The following is a 24777-nucleotide window of genomic DNA, read 5'->3' on the forward strand; positions in this document are numbered from 1 at the left end:
CTAAACGTTCACACCATCGAACTTGTCCAGCACACCTCCTGCAGCGCTACGATGTCGAAACCGCGGGTCTTCAGTACATCGGAGAGTATGCGTGTGCTTCCGATGAAGTTGAGAGATTTGCAGTTTCACGTACCAAGTTTCCAATCGCTAGTCCATTTCCATCGCTGTGATCTTTTCCGATTGTTCCGGTCCGTATTATCTCATTGACGTTACTGTGCTGATATGTTTTTACGGTTGGCTTACAGGGCCTGACACCAACCTCCTAGATTTCCGGAGGACCATTCCCCCTAAATGTTCGGAGGAACATAGTCCACAGTTTAGCTTGAAGTCCTTCTCTGGCACTCGGACGATGATCAGCCGCCCCTGACATGGGGAACAGACGCTGTTGTGAGCCGCTCCTAACATGGAGTACAGACACTCCAGGTTTGCAAAAGCAACCCCCCCCCCCCTTCCCTGTCAGCATACGACCAAAGTTCCCACCGGAGTTGATTACCCGATCTTCCCTAAGGTTACTCGTACCCCGGCCAGTACCAGTACCGGATAGGATAGGCTAAGGACCGCACCGAGGGGTCTATTTTATTCCTTCAGGTACGTGACGTGCCAATGGTACGCCATGCCCAGCCATTTACCAATCACAGTGGTTTATGTTACGAACAGAAAAAAGTGTACATATCTTAATATATACCTTCAGATATTGCAGGATAAGTGGTAAAAGTTCGAAAATTTCTGGATGAATTCTGAAAGTATTTTACGAAATTCTTAAAACAAAACACATTACGTAATTCTTTGTGCTTTTAAAGTAAATCCTTCGATTAAATTCCTGGCGTTTCTCTTGAATAACACTGGTTGCACTTCTTTTGGAAATGTCTTTAGGTTTAATTCAGAGCGAAAAAATCCTCAGACCTTTTCAGTTCTACTAAATACACTTTTAAAATCGTTGACACGGAGTATGTGTCACAGTACACACCTTTATATTTAAATATTTTTTCACCCATTTTTGTGGACTGGTGGAGCAGGACGGGGTTGGTGGTCTAATGGCTACCACTTCTGCTTCATAAGCAGAAGATCATGAGTTCAATCCCAGGCCCACTCCTTTCATAGTACCTTGTAGTTGTTTCTTTCACTTGCCTCTATCTTCCATTCTTAACCCTCAACATCCGGGAGGAGACTAGTGTGCTTTAAATGGATCGTTCTCAGAAACTCGCCAACCGATTTACAAACTTTTTAAATCAACTTCGAAGGGAAGAGTGGAGATAAAAATGGTATGTACGGGAAAGTTCCTTGTCACTACCCCTCTTCTGGTGAAATCTGTGGTATAATACATAATTCCAACTACCCGTGATTATATGAACATGACACCAAAAAATCTCAGTTTTCCAAACGGCAAATTATTCTGAGCTAGTAATACTTAACTTATGTTTTCAAAATAGAGATATTTTGTCCGTTCCGAGGCCCCAGAACAGGTTCTGGAAATATTGGAAACTTTACAAGGGATGAGCGATTCTCCTTTAGCTCTACAAGCCTGTTATATGGCACAAATGGTTTATTTGATTTTCTGGCTGATCTAAAATTGATCAAATATAGTTTCAGATTGACTAACCATCTAGAGGGCACACAATTGGTCCTGGATACCCAGGAATCCCTGGTGGAGGGGGGCTGCATTTCTATGGAAATGGCCACTTTTCAAATTATTCTGAAACTTTCCTTGCGACACACCAAATTTCATGGTTTCGAAAATCAAGTTAAATCAAGTTGTTTTGCAAAATAAGTTCTATAGAAGATAATTCAATAACTTCATATTCCATAGATTGTGCTACTTTTCCTCGAATGTAATTTCTTCGAATGACCCTTTTCGCTGAATGACCCGTTTCCCCGAAAAGTGATGAAGTTCAATGAAGGACAAGACGAATCTTCGGAGACAAGGTGGTGTACTGTAATGACCGATAAACAATCCTTAAAAAGAGATCTTTGAACATTCTCTACAAAACACACATATCCAAAAACGGTGAATCTCCAAAGAATCGCTGATAAAACAAAGAAAAGTGCACAACAGATGATCGGAACATTCATCACCTCAAAACATATATTCCCGATCAAAATCGAATAACAATCGCTTAGCATAATGTTTACAAGATACACTCCCGTGCATAAGTTTGGATAAGTCACCCCCTAAAAAACATGCAAAAGTGTTCAGTCCATATCTCTGTGATTACACGTCCAATTGTAACTCTCTAAGCCGCATACGAAAAACAAAGAGTTATTCTGACTTCGTATGTATTTTTCCAAAAACATTCTTCGAACTTTGTATACTAAATTTTTACTTAAAGTTATGACATTTTTCAAAAAACACACTGTAAAAACAAACCTAATTTCCTCAGCATCGACCAAAATTTTAAAACAAGGTTTCATTAGAATCGTAATCCTATATTCTTTGAGGTAACCTTACGAAATTTTGGCGGAAATATCTGAAAAGTATTCAAAATCAATGAAACAGTCAGTCAAGTCATCGTGCAAAAGTTTGGGTTCACCCCTCAGTATGGTGTATCGTGCAAAAGTTTGGGTTCACCTGAACTTACTCAAATCTGTGACATCTCAAACCAATCATGTACGCGCCATTATTTGCGCTCAAAAAAGCTTTAAACTATTAAAATCGGTTGAAAAATGGCAGAGATATTGACAAAAATGATGTGGCTGCTGCTCAGGTGAACCCAAACTTTTGCACGATTTGCATCATTATGAGGGGTGAACCCAAACTTTTGCACGATGACTTGACTGACTGTTTCATTGATTTTGAATACTTTCCAGATTTTTCCGCCAAAATTTTGTGGGGTCTCCTCAAAGAATATAAGATTACGATTCTAATGACACTTTGATTTAAAATTTTGGTCGACCTAATGCTGAGGAAATTAGATATGATTTTTCAGTGTGTTTTTTGAAAAATGTCACAACTTTAAGTAAAAATTTAGTATACAAAATTCAAAAAATGTTTTTGGAAAAATACATACGAAGTCAGAATAACTATTTGCCTTTCGAATGCGGCTTAGAGAGTTTCAATTGGACGTGTAATCACAGAGATATGGACAGATCATTTTTGTATGTTTTTGAGGGGGTGAACCCAAACTTTTGCACGGGAGTGTATATATATCATGTATTTATTTTGTTATTTTTTGCTATCAATAGGAAGACTCTTGTTATCAACGAAGTTTGAGCTGTCAGATCGAGGGTGCCATCGACGACAGGTGAATGTTGTCTAATTTTTGTTATTATTCGATCTTAATTACTAATTGATAACATAATGAGTTACCAATACATACAATATATAATAGAACCTGTTATTAACCTGTTTCAAATAATAACACAATGAGATAAGATACAGTCAGTGACATAAGTTAGTAACCAAATGCTGTTTTTCCATACAGAATGCCCAAGTTTGGGCTGCTGTATCTCAGCTTCTGGTAGTCTGAATTGGTTGAAATTTGGATGACAAACTACAAATAACATGAAGTTTTGTCTGTTAGAGAATTATTACATTGCAGTCATTTTACATAGAGTTTCAGAGGGTTGTTCAATGACAAAAGTAAGTAACTAAGAGACTTTGTAATTTAGTTCTAAAACGGTAAGTTGTGGGTTGTTGGTCTGTTCCTCAAAGTTGTTCAATTTCAGAAGTCACACAAATTTGCAGAACACACCAACTTTCTACACCATTTAACTTATGTCACTAACTGTACATACCTTATGTTACCTGCTTATGCGCCCAAGATGTAAACAAACTAAGTTATCAAATGCTTGTTGTCGAATAACTCAACTTGTTATCTTGTATACTTGTTACTCAAATTTGCTCAGGTTTACGATAATTATTGAGTGCCAATAGTTTTTCGGAGAACAGGGTGTTCTGAGAACTGACGTTCGAGGAAACGGAATTCAAGGAAAGGACATTCGGGGATAAGTGGTACATCCATGCCGGGGATGTGGTGCCCGCAAAGAATTGCCACTTTCGGAATAATTCTGCAGCCTTTATTGCGAAACACAAATCTTCATGGTCACATAAAACAAGTTCAATAGAGGAAATTGCAATTAGTTCAATAATATTGGCCACCTACTGCCATGGAATGTGATATGCCAGTAGGTGACCAATATTGGCATAAGTCGTTGAAATGTCTTCTATTGAACTTGCTTTGTGAAATCATGATGTTTGGTGTGTAGCACACAATTCTCGTCCCGGGCTTTTGAAGGTGAGGGTGATTAGAATACTAGGCTACGCTTTGAATTTTCAAGTTCAGAAGTCTGGAGAATCTGGGGCGCAACCCCAGAGCAACCACGGGCGGCCAATTAAGCTCCAGCTCAAGCTCAAGCTCACTAGTGGAGCAAAAGTTCACTTATGGATTTGTGAAAAGAGGGACAAACAGCCGTAGCGGTAACTGCGCAGCTATGTAGCAAGACCAAGCTGAGGGTCGTGGGTTCGAATCTCACAGGTCTTTTCGTAAAGGAAATTTTCTCTTTTTTTGACTCCACATTTCTTGCTGTAACAAAACGAGGAGGGTTCACCCATTAGTGTTTGCTGTATTTTTCATTTATTTATTCACCATCTTCGACATTCTCGTACAGACTGATTTCTTAGAAACATTATTATTCTACACTTTTTATTCTAAGTTTAAATATATCTTTCGAGAGGTTATAATCAAATCGATGCTTACATCGTTAAATGATCTTAAACACGAGTTTAAAGAATTGTTTGAACCATAGTTCGCTCTGTAGAAAGGAATAGTTGATGTATCTAGGGGTTCCTGGGGTAATATGCACCACTTAAGGAAAATGTGCCAAAATGAACACTAAACAACATGCATGTAATGTTTTAATACACTAATCTAGTTGCTTTGGGTTCACCTTATATGGTGTTGAGCGAATTTTCATCATAATTACATCAGATTGTTGGAAAATTTAAATTTTCCAAAGCTACTTTTGCGTGAATTTGGATTGATGCGAGGCACGATGCATCGCTTTTTGGGGCAGGATGCACCACAACAATGAGGTAAGATGCACCATCGTATTTTAAACATAATTTTGTTTATTGCAAAAACACGAGTTTTTGGATGATTTTCGTCTACAAGATGATAGAATTGTGCATAAATACGTTAGTAAAGGCTTCATATGACCTAACTTTTATGATTGTAGTTTATTTTTGAATGGGTCGTTCTGCCCCGAACAATAGAGTGCATGTTTCCCCAATCAGGCGCTTAACAGCAAATGTTATGGAAAATAGAAATCGTTGTGTTATTTCGCCAAATCATCTCATTAATCACTCACCCTGTCTCTAATCATCTGTTTTATGTTGAAATGTTGTAAAAAATCACAATTCATCGCTTTCAAAACAACAAGTGAAATGATCGGGAAAGTTACATCAGAATCGTGCTTTTCGAGTTTATTACTCTATCTCCCTGTGAAGTTTTTCAAAATGTATCAAATTCTCGGGGTGTCAACAGTTTGCAACGTTTCATCAATCCGCATAGAGGTTTTCTCTCGAAACTCGTTTATTTAAGTGAAATTGACAAGGTGCGTTTTGTCCCGGCAGTGCATATTACCCCAGGAACCCCTAAGTTACTTGTTACAAGGTCAAAGATAAACAGTATTTGTAATTTGATACGGGCTGATATAGTTCCTAGGATGATCAGTTTCGATGCAGGGTAGCAGGGATAATTTTGAGAATCATACTATGGTAATTGTCGCAAAGCAATTCTCAAAAAATATTTCTGCTAGCTCGAAGATCAAAGCATGCCTAGCCGAAGACTCTATCTTTCTATATGGTCAGGATCCTGAGCTATCCACAAAACAAAAGTTCTATGCTCACTAGCGCCGCCTGGTGGCAAAATTTCGAATCTCATTACTTTTATAATGATAGCGCTTGAGCTACTGAACAACTCTGCCAAAGGCGCCATCTTTCTAAATGACAGGATCCTAAGATAACCGCAAAACAAAAGTTTCATGCTCACTAGTGCCGCCTGATGGCAAAATCTTGAATCGCTTGGCTGGAATAATGATAGTCCTTGAGCTACTGAACAACTTTGCCCAAGACGTCATCTTTCTGAGTGGTCAGGATCCTGAGATAACCGCTAATCAAAAGTTCTATGCTCACTAGCACCGCCTGGTGGCAAAATTTTTAATCGCATATCTTTAACATATAATGATAGTCCTTGAGCTACTGAACAACTTTGCCGAAGACGCCATCTCTCTAAGTGCTCAGGAACCTGAGATACCCGCAAAACAAAATTTCGATGCTCACTAGCGCCATCTAGTGGCAGAATTCCGCAATTCAACGACCACCATTTGTTAGCCCTTGAACTACTGAACAATTTTGCTGAACATCATGGTCCTCTATTTTGAATACTTTTTAAGATAATGATCATTTATAAAAACGGTCGTTAATCTGAATTTTGGTCGTAAAAAGTGGTCGAAAAACGAACCGTCGGTAAAAAAAAACGGTCGTAAAAAGAGGTTGGAGTGTAATTTGCTCCTCTTCCTGATCCTACATCCTGGCTACACCCAAGAAAAATGAATGTGAATCTTCCAGATTGGGCAACAACGGTAAACTGCTGGCGATAGAGTGAGTTGGGCTTTCTTGCGAAGGAAAAGTTCTTCTGTCGAACATTAATCCTCCCAGTCGTAAAGTTTGATCACATGAAATGTTGACCCTGGCAAGTCAACATCAAAATGGGGCTAACTTATCAGGGGGATCAGCCGAGCTTTGCCAAGACGAAATTAATGTTTACAGCTTGTGATTGGCTCGTAATAAATTTATGACCAAATGGACAACAAAGTTCTACAATGTTCGGTTAAGCTCGGCCCACAAAGTGGATTGTCCGTTCGCTTGGGAGGGATTCTGCAAAATCAAATCCGTTGCCACGTTTCTGGAATGCAGGGTATGCGATATTTCGAATAATTCCGTCAAATGTCGTTTGAAATGAAATTCAGCGGAATTCCATGGAATTCAGTGAGGAGAAATTCATGTTTTCCAATTTAGTAGTCGTTTAGTCAAAATGAAAATACTTCGGCAATACCAAAAGTTGGACTTATGGTTTCCCCTGCAATTTGCGCATACAATTTTTTTGGTATCTTCCTTCACATGATATACGTCCTTGGCGCGAGAATAGCCCCCTCGAATCTTGCATTAGGCATCAATGCGGCAATGTTTAGTGTCATGACCCCATTTTTGGCATCGACGGCTCTGAGTGGAGTTTTGAAAATTTTCATGTTTCGTTTTGTTTCATCATTAACAATGTTAGGGGTTCCGTACGTCGTTTCATTCCGCATCGACATGAAAACTAGTTGCATATCGCATACCCTTGTGCTAGCCTTTGGAGAACCCAACTGTGTGAATGTAAGGTTACAGTCGTAAATGAATTTTTAAAAGCAATGCGCGGACGTAAAATTGGACAAGATGTGTCTGCTCCAGTTCCGATCCCGCTCGATGCTTCCTTTTGCCAGGACGGCACTCCCGTGTGCAGTGCATTCATTATTTTGTGCAGTTTGTATGCATTAATCTTTTAAGACTGGAATTTACCGCACTTGCTAGCTTGCTTGCTTGCGGTAAGACTGAGCAAAACCAGGGCTGTTACTTCCAGTCCGGAGACCATGCGGAGACTGTATTCTACTGCCGGCTGCTGGTTGGTGGAATCTTCTCGAGTCTTGTTGTTTGTTACACTGAGATAGTGGATACACAGCGTTATAGTAGAGCACATGTGATGTGAACGCCCAGCTTCGCTTCCCTGCTAGGTTCAGTGTCAGGATATTCCCCGTTTTAAATTTCATGAGGTGTAAAATAACTTCTGCTTCACTGCGGATTTTAGTGGCGTACTGAGGCTCTTGTTGGTGGAGAGAAGTCTTCTTGGAGGCAGCAGTGTGGCGCAAAATACCTACATGTTTTACTGTGTTGAGCGAGAATGTACCGTAGAACGAGGTATCTTTGATAATGCACATTAATAATTTTGGACCAACAACAGTGTTTAGTAAACACTGAAAACAATACCAATAACTTTCTGTAATTAAAGTAAAGAGTGTAATTTCATTCTCTCTAAGAGATAGGTGCATTCGAATTGAATCGTTATGCAATATTTTCACTGCAATCGATAACTCAGATACCAGTGTTATTAACACACAATATATTTTATTTTTAAATACGGTCAACTCTCCCTAACTCGGAAGGGACCATCGAGTTAGGGAGGTATCGGGTTACAGAACACAAAACCAGTGCAACTGCGACCCAAGGGACCATCGAGTTAGCCATGAAAACCAACTTTTACTATGATTCTCTAACTCGATATCGAGATAGGGAATATCGAGTAAAGGAGAGTTAACCCTCTAATACCCAACCCCGCCTTTAGACGGGGTACACTTTGGAATTTTGTGTATTTTTTCGTAGCTCGGAAATTAAAATGATTTTATTTTTGGCATAAATCTTGACTAATAACACGCATATAAGAAATTTTTTTATGATTTTTGAAGCTTTTTGTATTATTGAAAATTGTTTGAAAAATTGTATTCTTATATAACCTACAAATGCCTGGGATTCATTTAACGTGTATTTTAAAAATCGTACCTTTTATATTTTTCTACGATCAACCTATCACAGAAGAAGATCCTAATGGTACTGAAATTATTACAATTTTTTTTCCGTTAGCTATACGGAAAATAAAATATGTTCCAGAAAAAAAATAAAAAAATCATATTTTTAAAAGTATAGTAAAAATTCAAATTTTTATTATTGTCAAAAATCAGTAACCAGAAGAGGCTTCAAGAAAAAATTGAAAAGGATAGGGATGTTCAAAAATAAATATAATAAAAATCAAAAACCAAAATTCATAAATTTGCGAAGAAAAATAAATCATTGCCCAAACCGTGTTAAGAATGATTTTATGTAACGAAAAATAATATTTAGATCGAAAATAAAAATTTGGGTATTGGAGGGTTAACTGTAGAATGCAAAAATCATAAAATTTTCTTCGAAAGGACATGCTTTCAAAGCTACCCCTCGTACGTTTTCAACTTGGCATCGCAGCCAAGTAGGAAATGTAGTTTGAAGGTCATTCGAAATTTGTGCTCCTACGACGATGTTACGAGAGATGAGAAGAGATGGCTGGTTTGTGGCATGAAATTAAGAGCCCCGGGAACAAAGCAATGGTTTTACGGCTGAGTCGTTCCACGAGGCCCCCGTTTGGCAATTGCAATTAGCAAGATAGTTGCAAACTGTGCACTTTTGCCGTGATGATCGGCGAAAAGATTAGCTGAAATCTGTATCTAAGCTGTATAGCACTAGATTTATAACACAACAACAACATATTTAATTTTACAGTTGACATGACAGCTTAAAAAATCGTATTTTTTCTTAATTGCATCTCCAGGTTTTGTTTTATTGACGGGGTTGGAAGTAAAATGGCTACCGCTTCTACTTCATAAGCAGAAGGTCATGGGTTCAACTCCAGGTCCGTCTCTTTCTCGTACTTTGTAGTTGTATCTTTTACTTGCTTCTATCTTCCACTCTAAATCTATCACACTAAAGCTATTCGTTCATTACAATCACCGGAACCAGCAAAAATCGGCTTTATCCCAATGGGCATAATGCCGTTTGGCATAATGGTCATTGTGCATAATTTAAAAAAACACATTTCAACAAAGAGTTTTTCTCAGCTTAGGACTAAATCTGATGTATATCATCTTTGACTCTGAGTAGTGTTTGATCCTTTGGTCGCGTTGCTTGCTCCTGCGGGGGCGAACGATGAACACTTGTTCGGCATACAATTCATTTATCGAATAATATCACGAATCCGTTCAGGTGTGAATATATCAAGGATAGCATCATCAACTAAAGATGACTCCCAGATCCTTACCTTTTCCCACTTACCCAATATCCTTTCCATGACAACTATGGAGATGCAGAAGATTCTTCGGTCTCTAAAACCAATAGTTGTCTAACTAACATTCCTTCCCTTCCCCGATGACCGTAACGAGGTGGCCGGCGCCGTTATTGACTTCTAAAGTTTGAGCTCATTTGTGCACATTGAAGAATAGTAAGCTAATCCCAAGCCCCATTCACTAAATCCCTGTGCAACTTCGATTGCTCTGGTCAATCATTTGTCAATACGAATTGTACGGTCATTTATGCTCATGCATGCTCATGCTCATGCTGTATATCATCTTTGACTCTAGAAAATAGAATTGAATCACTTCGAAGTTCCAACCAGCATCTACCAAGTCACACTTGTAGATGTGAATATTTATTCGCATCGTTTCATGAATGAGTAATATGAAGAAAATAAAATTTGACACCATAGAGTAAGCTTTCTTTAATTAATCTTATTATTCTCTCTAACGTCTTCCTTCGTGATTACAATGTACCGTAATCCGGGGTATCATTGATCAGCGGGGTTACATTGATCGGAATGACCCATCTCATTAAAAGTTAGCATTATCATTTATTGATGGAACATTTCCAAATCATGAATGGTGCTTCTATTTCTTATATTCATCAGCTGATAAAAATGAAGATTTTTGCGAAAATTGCGTTTACCTTATGCGTAAATTTGGCAACTTTTCGAAACAATGATTTCAATGGTTAAGGATGACACTACCAAACATTCATGTCTCAAATAAGTTCTGTAAATGATATGAGCAAGGAAAATGCGGTTCTTACTAAAAACGGAATCGCCGAAATCGATTCCGTTGTCAAAACTGTAAAGAATGTAACTTTCCCTTAGGATATTGCCTACCTTTAGGCGTATTTCGTGGTTCGAGATGTTTTTAATTTTAAAATAACTCAAAAAGTAAATGACTTGTAAGCATTTGGCTTTCATATTCGGCTTCAGGGGCCAATATTACCGAACGTTGTTTACATAGGTAATCAATGTTACCCCATATCAGCTAAATAAAAAAATCACTTAAAACATTTTTTTTAACATGCTTAAACCTTTCAAAAAACAAAATAAAGCATATAGTCACGAGCTATGGGTGGCAGTACTTGTTTGAAAAATATAAAATTTGCAACTATTGCAGTTTCGAACCAAATATTTAAGAAATATTCAAAAATATGGTCAATGTTACCCCGGATTACGGTACCTATAATTTTTGACCGTGGCTTAAGTACCACGATTTTGTTGTAGCTGGAAACGTAGTTATATAAAATTGTCCAGTCTAGGCCCTAAATTAAATTGATTATTTTTTATTAATGAAGGCGCAGAAAATAAGCATGAAGAACAGCAAATGTTCTAACGAAGAAAACCCTCAAGAGAGATGCTTTGCCTTGAATTCTCAGTTGATACACGGTTAAAAATTCAGTAGGGCAATACTCCTATTGTTGAACGGCTTAAAATATCGCCTATTTGAGTATGAACAAAGACGTCATTCCTAATGATGTGTTCTCCAATAAGCAACAATTTTAGGCATCCAACGATTGGCGAATTACTATATTGGGAATTCCATCTTTTTTCAAACATAAGCTGTTCTTTTAAGTTTGAAGCGCAACGAATCATATACACCAAGATCGATGTTCATTTCCAACGGATTGCCTTGTGACCGAGTAGATTTGACGAATGCTTCGAATTACGGACACCGGCCTTAATTCGCACAAAAATCATTGTTTTCGGTTACTTTTACGCATGAAAAATCTAGAAGACGTCATGATTATGGACTTCAGACGAGTACTGTCTTCTTTTTTTTTCTTCTGTGCAACTAGCACCGTTCGGCGCCAGTTTTTTGTGCAAACGTCTGGTGGCTTAAAAGCCTTAAAATACCAACGCCCAGAGAGAGGGACAACCACTCGCACCTGGGACTCTACATATCGAACCTATCAACACATGGGCCGGGACCAATGGCTTGACTTCCCGTCTGAAGCAAGTCGTGATCAGGGATTTTTGTCTTAGAAAATCCTGATGGCATCGACGGGAATTGATACCCGACCGACTGGGATGAAAGGCAATCACACTTAACAGCACCGACGCCGCTGCGAAAAAATCGGAATTAAGTTCAAAAATACCGTGAAATAGGCAACTTTCCGGCTTCGAAGCAGCTCGGTATAAAAGTTATGATTCGCTGAAATGCAAACTCAAAAGAACAGTTCATGTTTGCAAGAAGGTGAAATTAACTAATTTAAAATAATTACTGTGCAACAATGCGTAATTAAAAATTCTGAACAATTGGAACAATACGGCTACGCAATTATTCAAGTTGAATTTCAAAGAATTACTTCTGCTACTTCAACTTTTCCTTTAGATATATAACGTATAAGTTAAATTCAAAAGATTCCAATGAGGTACACAGGTGCATATGGAAAGTCATAGCATATGGCATTCAAGTCCTCTTTAATTTTGTCAAAGTGTACGCAACAATCCGGTTCGGTGTTTGTGTTTCATCATACTTAAACTTGAAAGCTTGCTTATGATGCTGTATTGAAATCAATTATCCCATTTTACACGATACTTCTCTAGCGATATGCTCAACCTCAGATGTGACATTGTGTTGCTGATGTTTATGTAATCAGTCTCAAATGCACACTTTGTGACAACGACTCTCATTTAAAGTGTTTCCTTGCACTCCACTTCAACTTCTTTGGACTAAAAATCATGGTCAATATTGTCCTCAGGCATTCCGAGAACCTGAACATGGTCTTTTGTTAGATCAATTAAATGCAGGAGATATGATTATCCAATTTAATCGTTTATCAGAAGGTTTAAGCTGATGCGTTTTTCTTAAAACTCCTTGATATAGCGGCCACATTATATTTTTTTTTTTTTTAAATCTTTATTTGAGTGTATTTTAACACACGAGGGCTAGTTCTACACTGGCCACATTATAGTCGATTCTGGAAATTATCTGTGACTTGAAATTTGCCTACCTCTAGGGGCACAGAAGCACAGAACCCTTGTCACCCGAGCTGACCCTGGATCACTGGGTCGTAATAATTCCGGCCACAGAAACATTCTCGAAATCTTTTGATCACTTTTAGAAACTAGATATGTGTACGAGTATACTGACAAAAAATAATTGAAATCCTTAACGGATTCGCTGAGCGGTAATAGTTTAAGTTTCACTCAGGCCTATACGGATTAACCTACCAATCTCCCTTTTTATGTTCTGGTGATGTTGAGCCAGAAGTCTCTCATCCTCTCCACGGGTTCCTGGAGTTTAAACTTAATCCTGATTAAATCTACTGGTTCCAAAAATAATTCAATAATTTTAATAAGGCCGGTGTTCACTAATCAAAACGTGGTTGTTTGAACTTGTTAATAATAACTAGAACTGATTAGAACATCATTTTGTACTTTTATGCTTGCTCTGATTTGTATTAAACAAAATTCTTAATAGGTAAACAACAAAATTTGGTTAAATTTATACTGGGTTAAGTCACTTCTCTAAACATTTGTTCTTTAATTCAAATATTATTCCGATATCTTATCATACTAATTTCCATAATTTCATCACTTACAAGCATGAAAACTACCGAAAAAAAAACTAAACGAGGCTTGTGCAGAGATTTTTAAGAAAATTTCTGCTCAAAAGGCAATGCTGAATGGAATCGAAACGTAATGCTCTCATTTGTGTTTTCATGATGAAGGAAATAGCATTTGTCAATAAAATAAAATGAAAATTATGTATAGTTTTTAGTATTTTCAAATTATGCCTATTGATTTTTTTCCATACGATTCTATTATAGTACGAAAAGAAACGGATTTAATTTTATTGAAATCCCAAGAGCTGCCAAAACATATCAAGAATAGCAAACATATTGTTGTTATCATCTGGCACTTTATTCCCGCAAAAATAAATTAATGTAACAGCTTTAGAGGTAAGACACTTAAAAATGTTCATTCCTGTTATCAGTTCAACAGTCAATTCCAGCAGACACTGAAACTTTCAATACTATATGGACAATATTTTACTTCAACAAAATTGTTATAAAATTGAGATGATAACTATCAATTATCATTTCAGTTTAGAGGCTTAGCGATTTTTTTTAAGAGATCGTATACTTTCATAATACGAATCCCCAAGCGCCATACAAAAGTTTGTTAGTAAAATGTAGATTTACTTCTAGGTGGCTCCAGTTTTTTTGAAACATTCTGCAAATTAAATCTATTTGATTTTCGTTAATACAATATTCAATTACATGCCACAATTTGATCAAAAATCAAACGAGATATTAGAACAACTCCTACTCAGGAGTTTATTGTCTAATGCGTTCTTGTACGAATTTGGGTCGCCTGCAATTGTATACAATTATTCGTCACCGACGCGGATTAATCTGGATTGCAACAGAAATTCTTCTTGATGTCGTACAAAGCAATTCTCTACATAAACCTAATAACGTGGTTCTTGTCCACACATATTTCAACCGTAGTCTCAATAACTACAATACACTACATTTTCTAAATATCTACCTAGATAATTGAATCATAAATTTATTAAATGATTAAGATAAATTCAAGGGATCAGGTGCATTTTGTTGTCCAACAAACAATCATATAGCCATATCAGCGCTCTGGGATAATATTTCCTTATCTTACGTAGAGCTGTGCAGAATCAGGTGTAACAATAAAATTTCCGAAATATATTAGGGAGTTAGCATGCTCACGACCTAGAGAAGATCTATGTGAAGTAATATTCAATTACTCAGGGACTTTGATACAGCTTAACAACATCTACATGATCTACGTGAAATACAACCAAATTACTCCAGGGCGTGGAAAAAGCTTAGAAAATTCGACTGATAGCTTTCAGAGCGTTAGGGTGCATCTGGTCTACTAAGGATAAGATCAAATAATTACAAGGCCTTGATACAGCTTGTAATTTTAAATTGTTATCTTCAGGGCGATCTGAGTTGGGGTCAAATAACTTCAGGGCATGAATACTCGGAAATTCCAGATAATGTCAAACAAGTCGTTGACGTTGTTAACATGGGTTTGTCGAATAACTCCAGGGCGTTGATACAGCTTAAAATTTTCAATAGTTGTCATTACAGCATAATGAAATACCTGATATACTTAGGATAAGGTCAAAATACGCCAGGGTGTTGATACAACTTGGACTTTTAATCAATGTCTACAGGGGGTTGAGATGCAGTTAAGCTACGTGGGATAAGCTCAAATTACTCCAGGGCGTTAATATAGCTTATAATTTCAATTTGACGTCCTACAGGGCGTCAAGATGCATCTAATCCATGAAGCGTAAGATTAAATTACTCCAGAGCAATGAATCAATTGTCACCCAACACGCGGCAGCAAAGACATTGTCATCTCCTATTCTTGTTGCAACAATTTTATTCCGCAACATCAGTTTATCATCACTTGAACAGAATATGACAAACATCGATCATCGATCGTGTTTAAAATAACTGTGATTCTCATGACAATTTTGCTTTGGATTGTGTCCTTATCTGCAACAGTTGCAACAAACGGTTGTGAGTGGGCTTGCTTTGTTATTTGTTTTTTTTTTGTCTATTTTGATGACAATTTGATTCACTGCTCGTTAATACGGTTTGGAAATCTAAATTGATGACTAACAGGGCATTAAGATGCTCCTAATCTACTTAGGACAAATTGCTGCATGGCGTTGATACAGCTTGAAATTTGCTATCATTTTCTTCAGGGGGTTGAGATGCATCTGATCTACGTGAGAAAAGGTCTAATTACTTCAGGGCGTGGATACAACTATGAAATTTCCTTTGATGTCATACAGGGGGTTATTTACACCTGGTTTACGTGGAATAAGGTTGAAAAACTCTAGGGCATTCATGCAGCTTATGATATCGATCTGATGTCCTATAAGGTACACCTGATTTACGAAGGATAAGGTCGAATAACTACAGGGCGTTTATACAGCTTAGAATTTTAAATAGTTGCCCTCAAGGCCTTCAAGATGTACCTAGTCTACTTAAGATAAGGTCAAATTACTAAAGGGCATTGATACAACTTGGACATTCAAAAATTACTCCAGCACTTTGATACAGCTTATAATTTGCAACTGATGCCCTACAGGCCGACAAGATGCATCTGACCTTGGTGGGATAATGTCCAATTACTCCAGAGCGTATTAAGCTTGGAATCTTTTATCGATTTCTTACAGGGCGTTAAGATGCCAATGATACAGCTTGCAATTTTAAATTAATGTCCTCAGGGGTTTGAGATGCACCTGATCTACGTGAGACAAAGTCAAATTACTCCAAGGCGTTGATTTCGATTGATGTCATGGAGGGTGTTAAGTACATCTGGTCTTCGTGGGATAAGGTCGAATTACTTCAGGGCGTTGATACAGCTTATAATATCAAGATGCACCTGATTTGCGAAGAATAAGGTTGAATTATTCACAGGCGTTGATACAGCTTATAATTTTTAACTGATGTCCTACAGCGCGCACAGTGGGACGAAATCAAAAAAAATGGGACATGTGTGTTTGCGCTGAAACTATTGGGTTTAGCATTTCGACATGTTCTACAAAGTTTCATCATTTGTTGAGCACTTAATTTAGACACTGAAAAAAAATTTAACTTAAAGTGATATACACTGAGAAAAAAAAATTAACTTTTTTAATTAATGTCAAAATTGAAAACTGTCTAAGGAAGTATTGTAGGCGACCTCATTTCATGAAAGTTTGTCGAAGACGGAAAAGTTCTATCTCCTACACTGACGAAGTTAGGGGGTAAAAATGATGGGTACCCCCTTAAAACTCATATTTTCTCCATAACATCTAAATTTGAATTTTTGCATTTTTACAATGTTCTACAATGTTTAAGGTGCTGTGAAAATACACATTTTTGCCAAAGACACTGAAGCGCTAGCTCTTCATTTTGAAGATTTACGAACGATTTTCTGATTTTTTCACATCAAATTTAAGTGTGCATATCTTGTAAAGTTGCAAGTAGTAGCAGCTAATTTTAGCATCATGCTGTTCCTCAACCTATACCTTTTTAATATATGTACGAATAATTGCGGGGTCAAGCAGGGCTCATCGCACTTTGTTTAATTGAAAATTGTAATTGTCGCCTACAATACTTCCTTAGACAGTTTTCAATTTTGACAATAATTAAAAAGGTTAATTTTTTTCTCAGTGTATATCACTTAAAGTGAAATTTTTTTCAGTGTCTAAATTAAGTACTCAACAAATGATGAAACTTTGTAGAACATGTCGAAACGCTAAACCCAATAGTTTCAGCGCAAACACACATGCCCCACTTTTTTTGATTTCGTCCCACTGTGGGGCGTCAAGATTCATCTGATCTACGAAGGACAAGATCAAATAACTGCAGGGCGTTCATACATCTTGGAATTTTCAAATAATATCCTCTGGGCGTTGAAATACATCTTATCTACGTATATGGCCAGCTTATTCAAGGGCTCATGTCTTACAGGGCGTTCAGATGCACCTGATCTCGCAATGATTAATCACTCTTCCTATATTTTTCATGAATCAGGGTGAAAATTGTAAAAAAAAACTGAGAAAAGCTTCTTAGTCGTCGATTAAACAGAACGACAGGGCTGAATGATAGAAATATGCGGTTATAGGCTTTGGTAGTATATTAGTAGTATAGCCATTATCAAATCCAATTCATAAGTTTTCCAGAATTCCGGAACCGTAAACTTCTGAACTATTACCGTAAGAACTGGCTCCACGATGACCCAAGGCTACCTACATGATAATCTAATACGGTTTTTCTAAGACACATTAGTGTACCGAGGAAGTGCGTTAATTGACGAATGAATAGTGCTTTATGGCCTTCCTTAGCCGAGTGGTTAGAGTCCACGGCTACAAAGCAAAGCTATGCTGAACATGTCTGGGTTCGAATCCCGGTCAGTCCAGGATCTTTTCGTCATGAAAATTTCCTTGACTTCCATAGAATACCATCGTATGTGCTACACAATATACGAATGCGAAAATGGCAACTTTGGCAAAGAAAGCTCTCAGTTGATAACTGTGGAAGTGCACATAAGAACACTAAGCTGAGAAGCAGGCTCTGTTTCAATGAGGACGTAATGCCAATAAGAAGAAGAATATTATCTGCAGACAGCTCACGCTCTATTAATGAGTGATTATCTCGTGTATCAATCAATTATGTAGTAAATTATGAGTGATCATAGCAAATTTTCCATCGTCAACGTGTCATAATACAATTAAGCTGTTCTTATTTCCCATACCTAACTGTAATCGACGTCACGTAACAGCTCGTTAGTTTTGCATCCGCTTGGAGCTCCCCCATCGAAATCATCGTTCGTTACTGCCAAAAATCATGTAACCGATAATTTTCCAATTCCTTCTCGATTTCTCCGTTCTCGCCCACAGCCTCGACGTCCGGGGGAAATCGCTGGATGACGCCCAGCACTGGTCAGCGCCACAAGTCTTCGGACCTCGAGCACGCTACGTTATCGAAACCGATCCAGCATATTTGGAATTGAACGTAAGTTGCACAAACCCCCGCACCAACTCCTCTCCCCCAAATCCAAGCTTCATTGCAAATCCGTTTCCAATCCCGATTGAAATAGTCTGTAATTAGTCTAATTGCTCGTTTCGATGATTCTCATTTCATCTTGCTCTTCTTCTTATTATTTTCTTCCTGATTGCTTAAACTAGGAAATCAAACGTCATGATCAAGGCATTTACCGGTGTCGGGTCGATTTCCAGAACAGCCAAACCCAGAGCTTTCGCTTCAATCTCACCGTCATTAGTGAGTATTTACCTCCTCCAATGACCATTAGGGTGTCCCGGAAAAATAAACAATGTTCGAAAAGTTATAGTGCTCAACTATATAATTGAATATATGCTTATTTAGAGCCTTTTCAAGAACAATTTAACTTTCTAATTATATTTATGCAAAATGTATTTTTTGGTGGAAGTTGTCATATTTTGAACGTTTTATACAGATGTTTTCAAGGCCTACTATTTTCTAATATTTTTTTATCCTTCTAGACGCATAACTGAGCATTTTCTTGTCTCCAGATATTCTTAAATCATTTAATAATGATGTTTAGGTATTAGTATTGGTAATCGTACACACGATTTTTAAATCAAAACTTGAAAATTGTATCTGGTAGAACTGCATATTTCAACCAATCTTTGACAAAAAATATTAAAAATGATTGTCAAGGGAGCTGAAATATTGCCGTTTGAGATATGAGACATATATCTCAAGTTTTTTTTAAATTTATACTTAGCTATGAGTGAACCATGCCAGACGCATTATAAATGTAGATTTTTCAACATCATATTTTCTACATGCTTGAACAAAATTATACAAAATTGAATAAAATTTGCACAAAATCAAGTTCATCTGGACTGACACATTTAACGCTACAAAAATAAGTTAATCTTTCATTGGGTTGAGCACAATGGCTTTTCCGATATTGATTTTATTTTTTGAGACACCCTAATCCTCAACCAACCAAAACCAGCCAGGTCGTCGATAGCAGGAGCAGGAGCAGCTTAAACAGTCGTAATCGAACCAAGTGGTTGCGGAAGCAGGTTTCACATTTCAACCTTAGTGAATCCTGCTCCAGTGCAATATACAGATTGGTTGTGGTGTTTTGTGCAGGCGAATTGGAAAACAATCCAGAATGGAGCCAATCCCCGATTTCGACGGTCGAAATAATAAATAAGCGATTCTTTTTTTTCGAAGGAGAACACTGAAAACGTACTCTCGCGGAAGCTGTCGATAACAATCGTACGGAAAATTTATCTGTGGGTTTTAACCGCAAGCCTGTTATTCTGTCGGTTGTTGACGAGGGTAGCGAAAAACGCACCTTTGAACGATGGTACGGGAGCTTATTGGGCAGGAATCCTATTTCAAAAAGGATTTTGACGACATGCTTTTTTTTCGAGGCTTTCACGCCAACCGAGAAGAATCATAAATTATTGCATTGACACCATTCGTTATCTAACATGATCGAGCAGGGGAAAAAATCGAACAAACAGGACCAGGGATGGCTTCCGATTTAAAGTGCAGTTTTGAATGCAAATTTTGAAGAAAAAAAAAATACCAAATTTTTGAAAAAGTATCAATATTAAGCATGACAATTGCCTAACTACAATTTTTGCTAAGCTGTTATTTTGGGGAACTACTGGAAGAGGTATATTGAAAAAAGAAGCATAATGAGTTACAAAGAACTCGTTTTTGAAGATATTTATACATGTAGGGCAACGTATATAACTTGTTCAGGCTAGTCGTTCTACAGTATTGGACAAAACATTTGCAACTTTTTCAGTTTTCCATACAATATGATCAACTTTGGTAAGCTAGATCTCAGTTATTTATGGACCAATTCGAATTAATTTTTCATAGAACATCAGACATAACTTGAATTTTAACATATATTTTTGAATGATTTTTCCAATTCCGAGCATTCATAAGCAGTAACGGTTTGACTAAGGTGAATTTTTTGACGATTTATTATAATTGACATAACTAAACACATTGAAGGAATAGCTTCAGGGTATCTTCAGCAAAGTTGTAGATTTTGACGAGATGAACAAGTTTATTGAAGACAGTTTTTGTGTAGGGCTATCGGATTTTAAGATAAATAGTTTTGAATTTTTCGTCGACAACTTCACTTTATTCAAATCGTCATTTGAACTCGTGATTGGAAACTGCTTGAGCCACTATTGGTACACATGTTCCAGTAGTCGCGCTGCTACTCCAGTAGTAGCCGTTCGGTAATGGTGCAAGGAAATTTAAACAAAATAGTTGATTTTTACATAGCTTTTACATTTTTACGGAAACTTTATAATTTATTTGACTGATTTTTTTTATAAATAAGATCAAAGCTGAAATAAGACAAATCGATTAAACTGTAGACGATCTTTACATCAGCGCATGGCATTTTCATCGAAAAAATATACGTTTTATTTCTTAGTCCAATCTACATCTATAGCATCTATTGGTACAGGCACCCTATGACACTACCTCGAACGCCATTAAACATTTCTAGATTAATTCTGATTGGAATAATGGGAGGTAATTTTACGGTTGAGCAATAACGGTTTTGGCTACAATAATTGATTTTTCATATAACAGAAATTTAAAAAGGAGCTAGGCTTCCAAGAAACATTTCTTACATACAGTCACCCCACAGTTATGGATCAACTAAGGGTCATTTTTTCAGAATAAAATACGATTGAAAATCATGGTGACGCTGTACAAAACAAAATTACCTCCCAGGCACTAAACAATAAAGCTGTTTTCAAGAATACACCTCATAATTCTTGATTATTCACCAAAAAGTGTCGATTTCTACTGAAATTTCAAACGTTGTCCACCCCACAGATGTGGATCACTAGAAGAGGAGGTCCCGTATTATGGATCAAATCGGCCCATATTATGGATCAGAACACTATAACAGCAATTTATCTGCGTGGTAAACGAATGGTGTGTTGGTGAAAGCATACTTTTTGGCATTTCTTTCGGAATCGTCTTAGGGGTCGTCCATAAATGACGTAGCTTTTTAGGGGGTGGGGGGTCTTCACAAATTTGTGACGAAGTGTGACGAGGGGGAGGGAGGGATCCTAGCTAGTGGACGTAGCATTTTGAATCAAGTCCGTAAAAAGAAAGGCGCTGAAAAAAATTGCATACAATTATTTTTTATGAAACTTCTTTTTTTTACTTATAAACTTGGGTTATAAAATTATGATTAAGCTTCAAAACATCCATATGACAAGATTGAAAAAATATCTATGAAACTTTAGATATTCTTGATAAATGCAATCAAACAGATGTTTTGAAGCTTTAAATAATTATGTGAATATTATATTATATTCGCGTCTAAATCAATAAATTTATAAATAAACAAAATAAGTTTAATTATTTGAATAAAAATCAATGCTCTAACTATTTGAAGGCGATATTTTTTGCCATTTGTTAACATGGCATAAAGTCAGCCGTTTCAGTTTTATCCATATTTTCATATCCATATTAAAATATGCTCTTCTTGGCAAACATTACATTAAAAGCAAGATATTTATTCCGTGAATTATGCCTTCAATGTTGCAGGAGATCTCCACCCAATCAACTCATCATTTGTTTTATATATCAATGCTCTTGATGGAATAGCCTGAACATTAATGAGGATAATAGATTAGAGTGTTAACAAAATTGCCCTATCATTAAATTTTGTTAATAACTCGGTAATTTGAAGAAATTTTACTATTCATCGGTTTCATTATAGGTTGTGTAAGATTATTTCAGTATGGAAACAATAATAAAAATCAACTGAAATATCAATAGAGATTATTGTATTTGTATAATAATCGCTGAAATTTTCTAAACATTCCAAATATTTCAAGTGTAATCTTTTATGTATCTGGCCACTGTTTGCTAAAATGATTTGAAATTGGATAATATTAACGATGATTCATTTCAAATCAATATATTTTCTTGATCATCTTCATTGAAATCTATTTCCTAACAACGAATATTTAAAAAAACAATCCTCTAATATAACGAAATTTTTGTTCAATATATTATAAAATATATTGGACCCTAAATCGACAGTAACGAGCTTCATCAATCCAATCATTTTTTTTCACATTTTGTATAGTAAACTTGTTTTTTATGGTAAGAACAGCAATAGTAATATAATTTAGTCTATAAGAAAATGAAAACCAAAACCAAGGAAAATGTTTATTTAAAACTTTTCCAAATTACTTTTGAGCGCTACTATATATCAAACTGTTAGAATAGATTATCCTTTCATTTCAGTCAGTAATTAATGTCAAACTTTGCATTGAACTTCTGAATTCCAATTTTTTGTTTCAATCCAGTTACTAAGGAAAACAAAAAAAATATAGGGGGGGGGAGGTGCTCGATTTGCTACGTATTTTCTAGGGGGGAGTACCAGCATTTGTGACAAAATGCTACGAGGGGGGAGGGGGTGTAAAAAATCACTGAAAAAATGCTACGTCATTTATGGACGGCCCCTTATCTTTGATTCATAACTGTGGTTTGGTATTCAATGCCCCACAGATATGAATCAACGCTTCTAGGCATACGAATGACATTTTATTTCCTACGGACGGAACAAACATGTTTAATCAAGTTATAATTGACTGCGATGCTGTATAGATTTATGGTTCACGTAGGTAAAATATGTTCTGCATGATTGCAACACTATGCGATGAGATATTCTCCGTTTAATCCAACTTTGATCCATATCTGTGTGCTATCCATAACTGTGGGGTGACTAAGTTTAGTTTGGCTTTGTCATCTATTTCTTGTAAAATTCACACAGATACAATGTAATGCACTGAAGAACGGCCTATTTCGAAAAGATGGGCGATTTTAAAGATAGCAATAATATGCACAAAATTACGATGGAGTATTCTGCTTTTGGACCATGCTGTCCATTTCAATGCTAACTTCAAGATGTTGATGTTTACCGGAATCATGAATCAGGATCTTCCAAAAAGACTTTGTTTTTTAAACGATGGAAATGGAAGATCGCCCTGATACTATCGCTGCAAGTGTTGTTTTATGAGACCCACTCAAAGACAAATCTGATAGACAATCGTTCCACTGAAACACAGCGGTCTCTGATCGCCACTACAGTAAAAAATTTTGTTGTTTGATTGAAGACAGTTAAGAAAGCTTAATAATAGAAAAGTGGTGAGCAGTTCATTAGAAGACCTGACTGTAAAGATAGAAGGAGTAAAAATTCTAAAAATTAAATTTTAGTAAATTGACGGACAGAAATTCTAGAAAATAAAGTCTGTTTCTTCATTTTGTCAATTATGATGCACGGACGCTTTTGTTTTTCTTGACTGGTTGATCGAACAGAAAATTTCATGAATTTCATTTAGAAGTTCTAGAAATTCTCAAAATGTTCGACAGGAATTTAGCAAATTACCAAACACATTTTCCTAGAAGTACTTCTTAAACTTTATTTTATATATGCTTCTCCAAAAATCTATTATAATTAATAAATATGCACTTGAACAAACATATGGAGTGATAAGTATAATAATTTTTAATAATATACCATAGACATTTATTGAGGAATGCTTGGAGTAGTTTTTGAAACAATAATGGAGACTGGATGGTTGTCAGAAGTTAGTTATAAAAGAATCCCAAGACTAGTATTCGGAAAATTTTTGGACTCACTTCTAAAATAAAAAAAAAAAACATAACCTTTCTGGAGAAACTTTTGGAGACGTTCAAGAATAAATTTCAAAATCTTTTTGTAGATCTGCCGAAAAATGTCTTTAAAAATATTCACAGAAGACATAGCACAAGCACAATAGCACAAAGCACAACATCCCTGAAAAATACTTGGATGTCTCTGGTGAATTTTTCGAAAGAACCGTAAGATGAAATTCCAGGGAAGAACACCGAAGAGTGTTTCAAAAAAATACAGCTGAAAGTAGGGTGCAGAGCTACTTGGGCACTCCTGTGATTAACTTTGGCATGGGTGGTTTTCTCGGCCGAATCGTCTGAAAATTTGCATTAAGAAGCATTTCAATACGACGCATATTGTAACGAAAAATGAGCCGACAAGCTTTATAAAAAAACATAGTACCGAAGTGAATAAAAAATGCCAATAAAAGCATCCGGCTCCTTTTTATACGCTTGAAATGTTAGTAACTAGAAATGTTAAATTTTTTGCGACGAGAAGTTTTTGGAGGAATTTTTGGACATTTTTTTCCAGATAGTTTTATTGGAATGCGAAGGAGCAACCTCTTAATGACTTTAGTAGGAATCTAAAGAAAACCTCTGAAAATTTTAAGTGAAAAAATACAGTTAGATCTGCGGATAACGTTTCG

The 24777-nt window shown here is 36.5% G+C and overlaps 1 protein-coding gene across 6 annotated transcripts in view; it reads left to right on the forward strand.

The window, feature by feature from the left end:
* The window catches only part of LOC5572620 (protein turtle homolog A), a 339330-nt gene that overhangs the window by 205963 nt on the left and 108590 nt on the right, over positions 1 to 24777 (forward strand). For all 6 annotated transcript variants that reach the window (XM_021845978.1, XM_021845977.1, XM_021845982.1 and 3 more), the window contains 2 exons: positions 18316 to 18430; positions 18604 to 18697. In XM_021845978.1, coding sequence (XP_021701670.1) covers positions 18316 to 18430; positions 18604 to 18697 — 209 coding nt within the window. The remainder of the gene's footprint in view (positions 1 to 18315; positions 18431 to 18603; positions 18698 to 24777) is intronic.

The sequence above is a fragment of the Aedes aegypti genome, chromosome 2, assembly GCF_002204515.2.
Source record: "Aedes aegypti strain LVP_AGWG chromosome 2, AaegL5.0 Primary Assembly, whole genome shotgun sequence".
Lineage (NCBI taxonomy): Eukaryota > Metazoa > Arthropoda > Insecta > Diptera > Culicidae > Aedes > Aedes aegypti.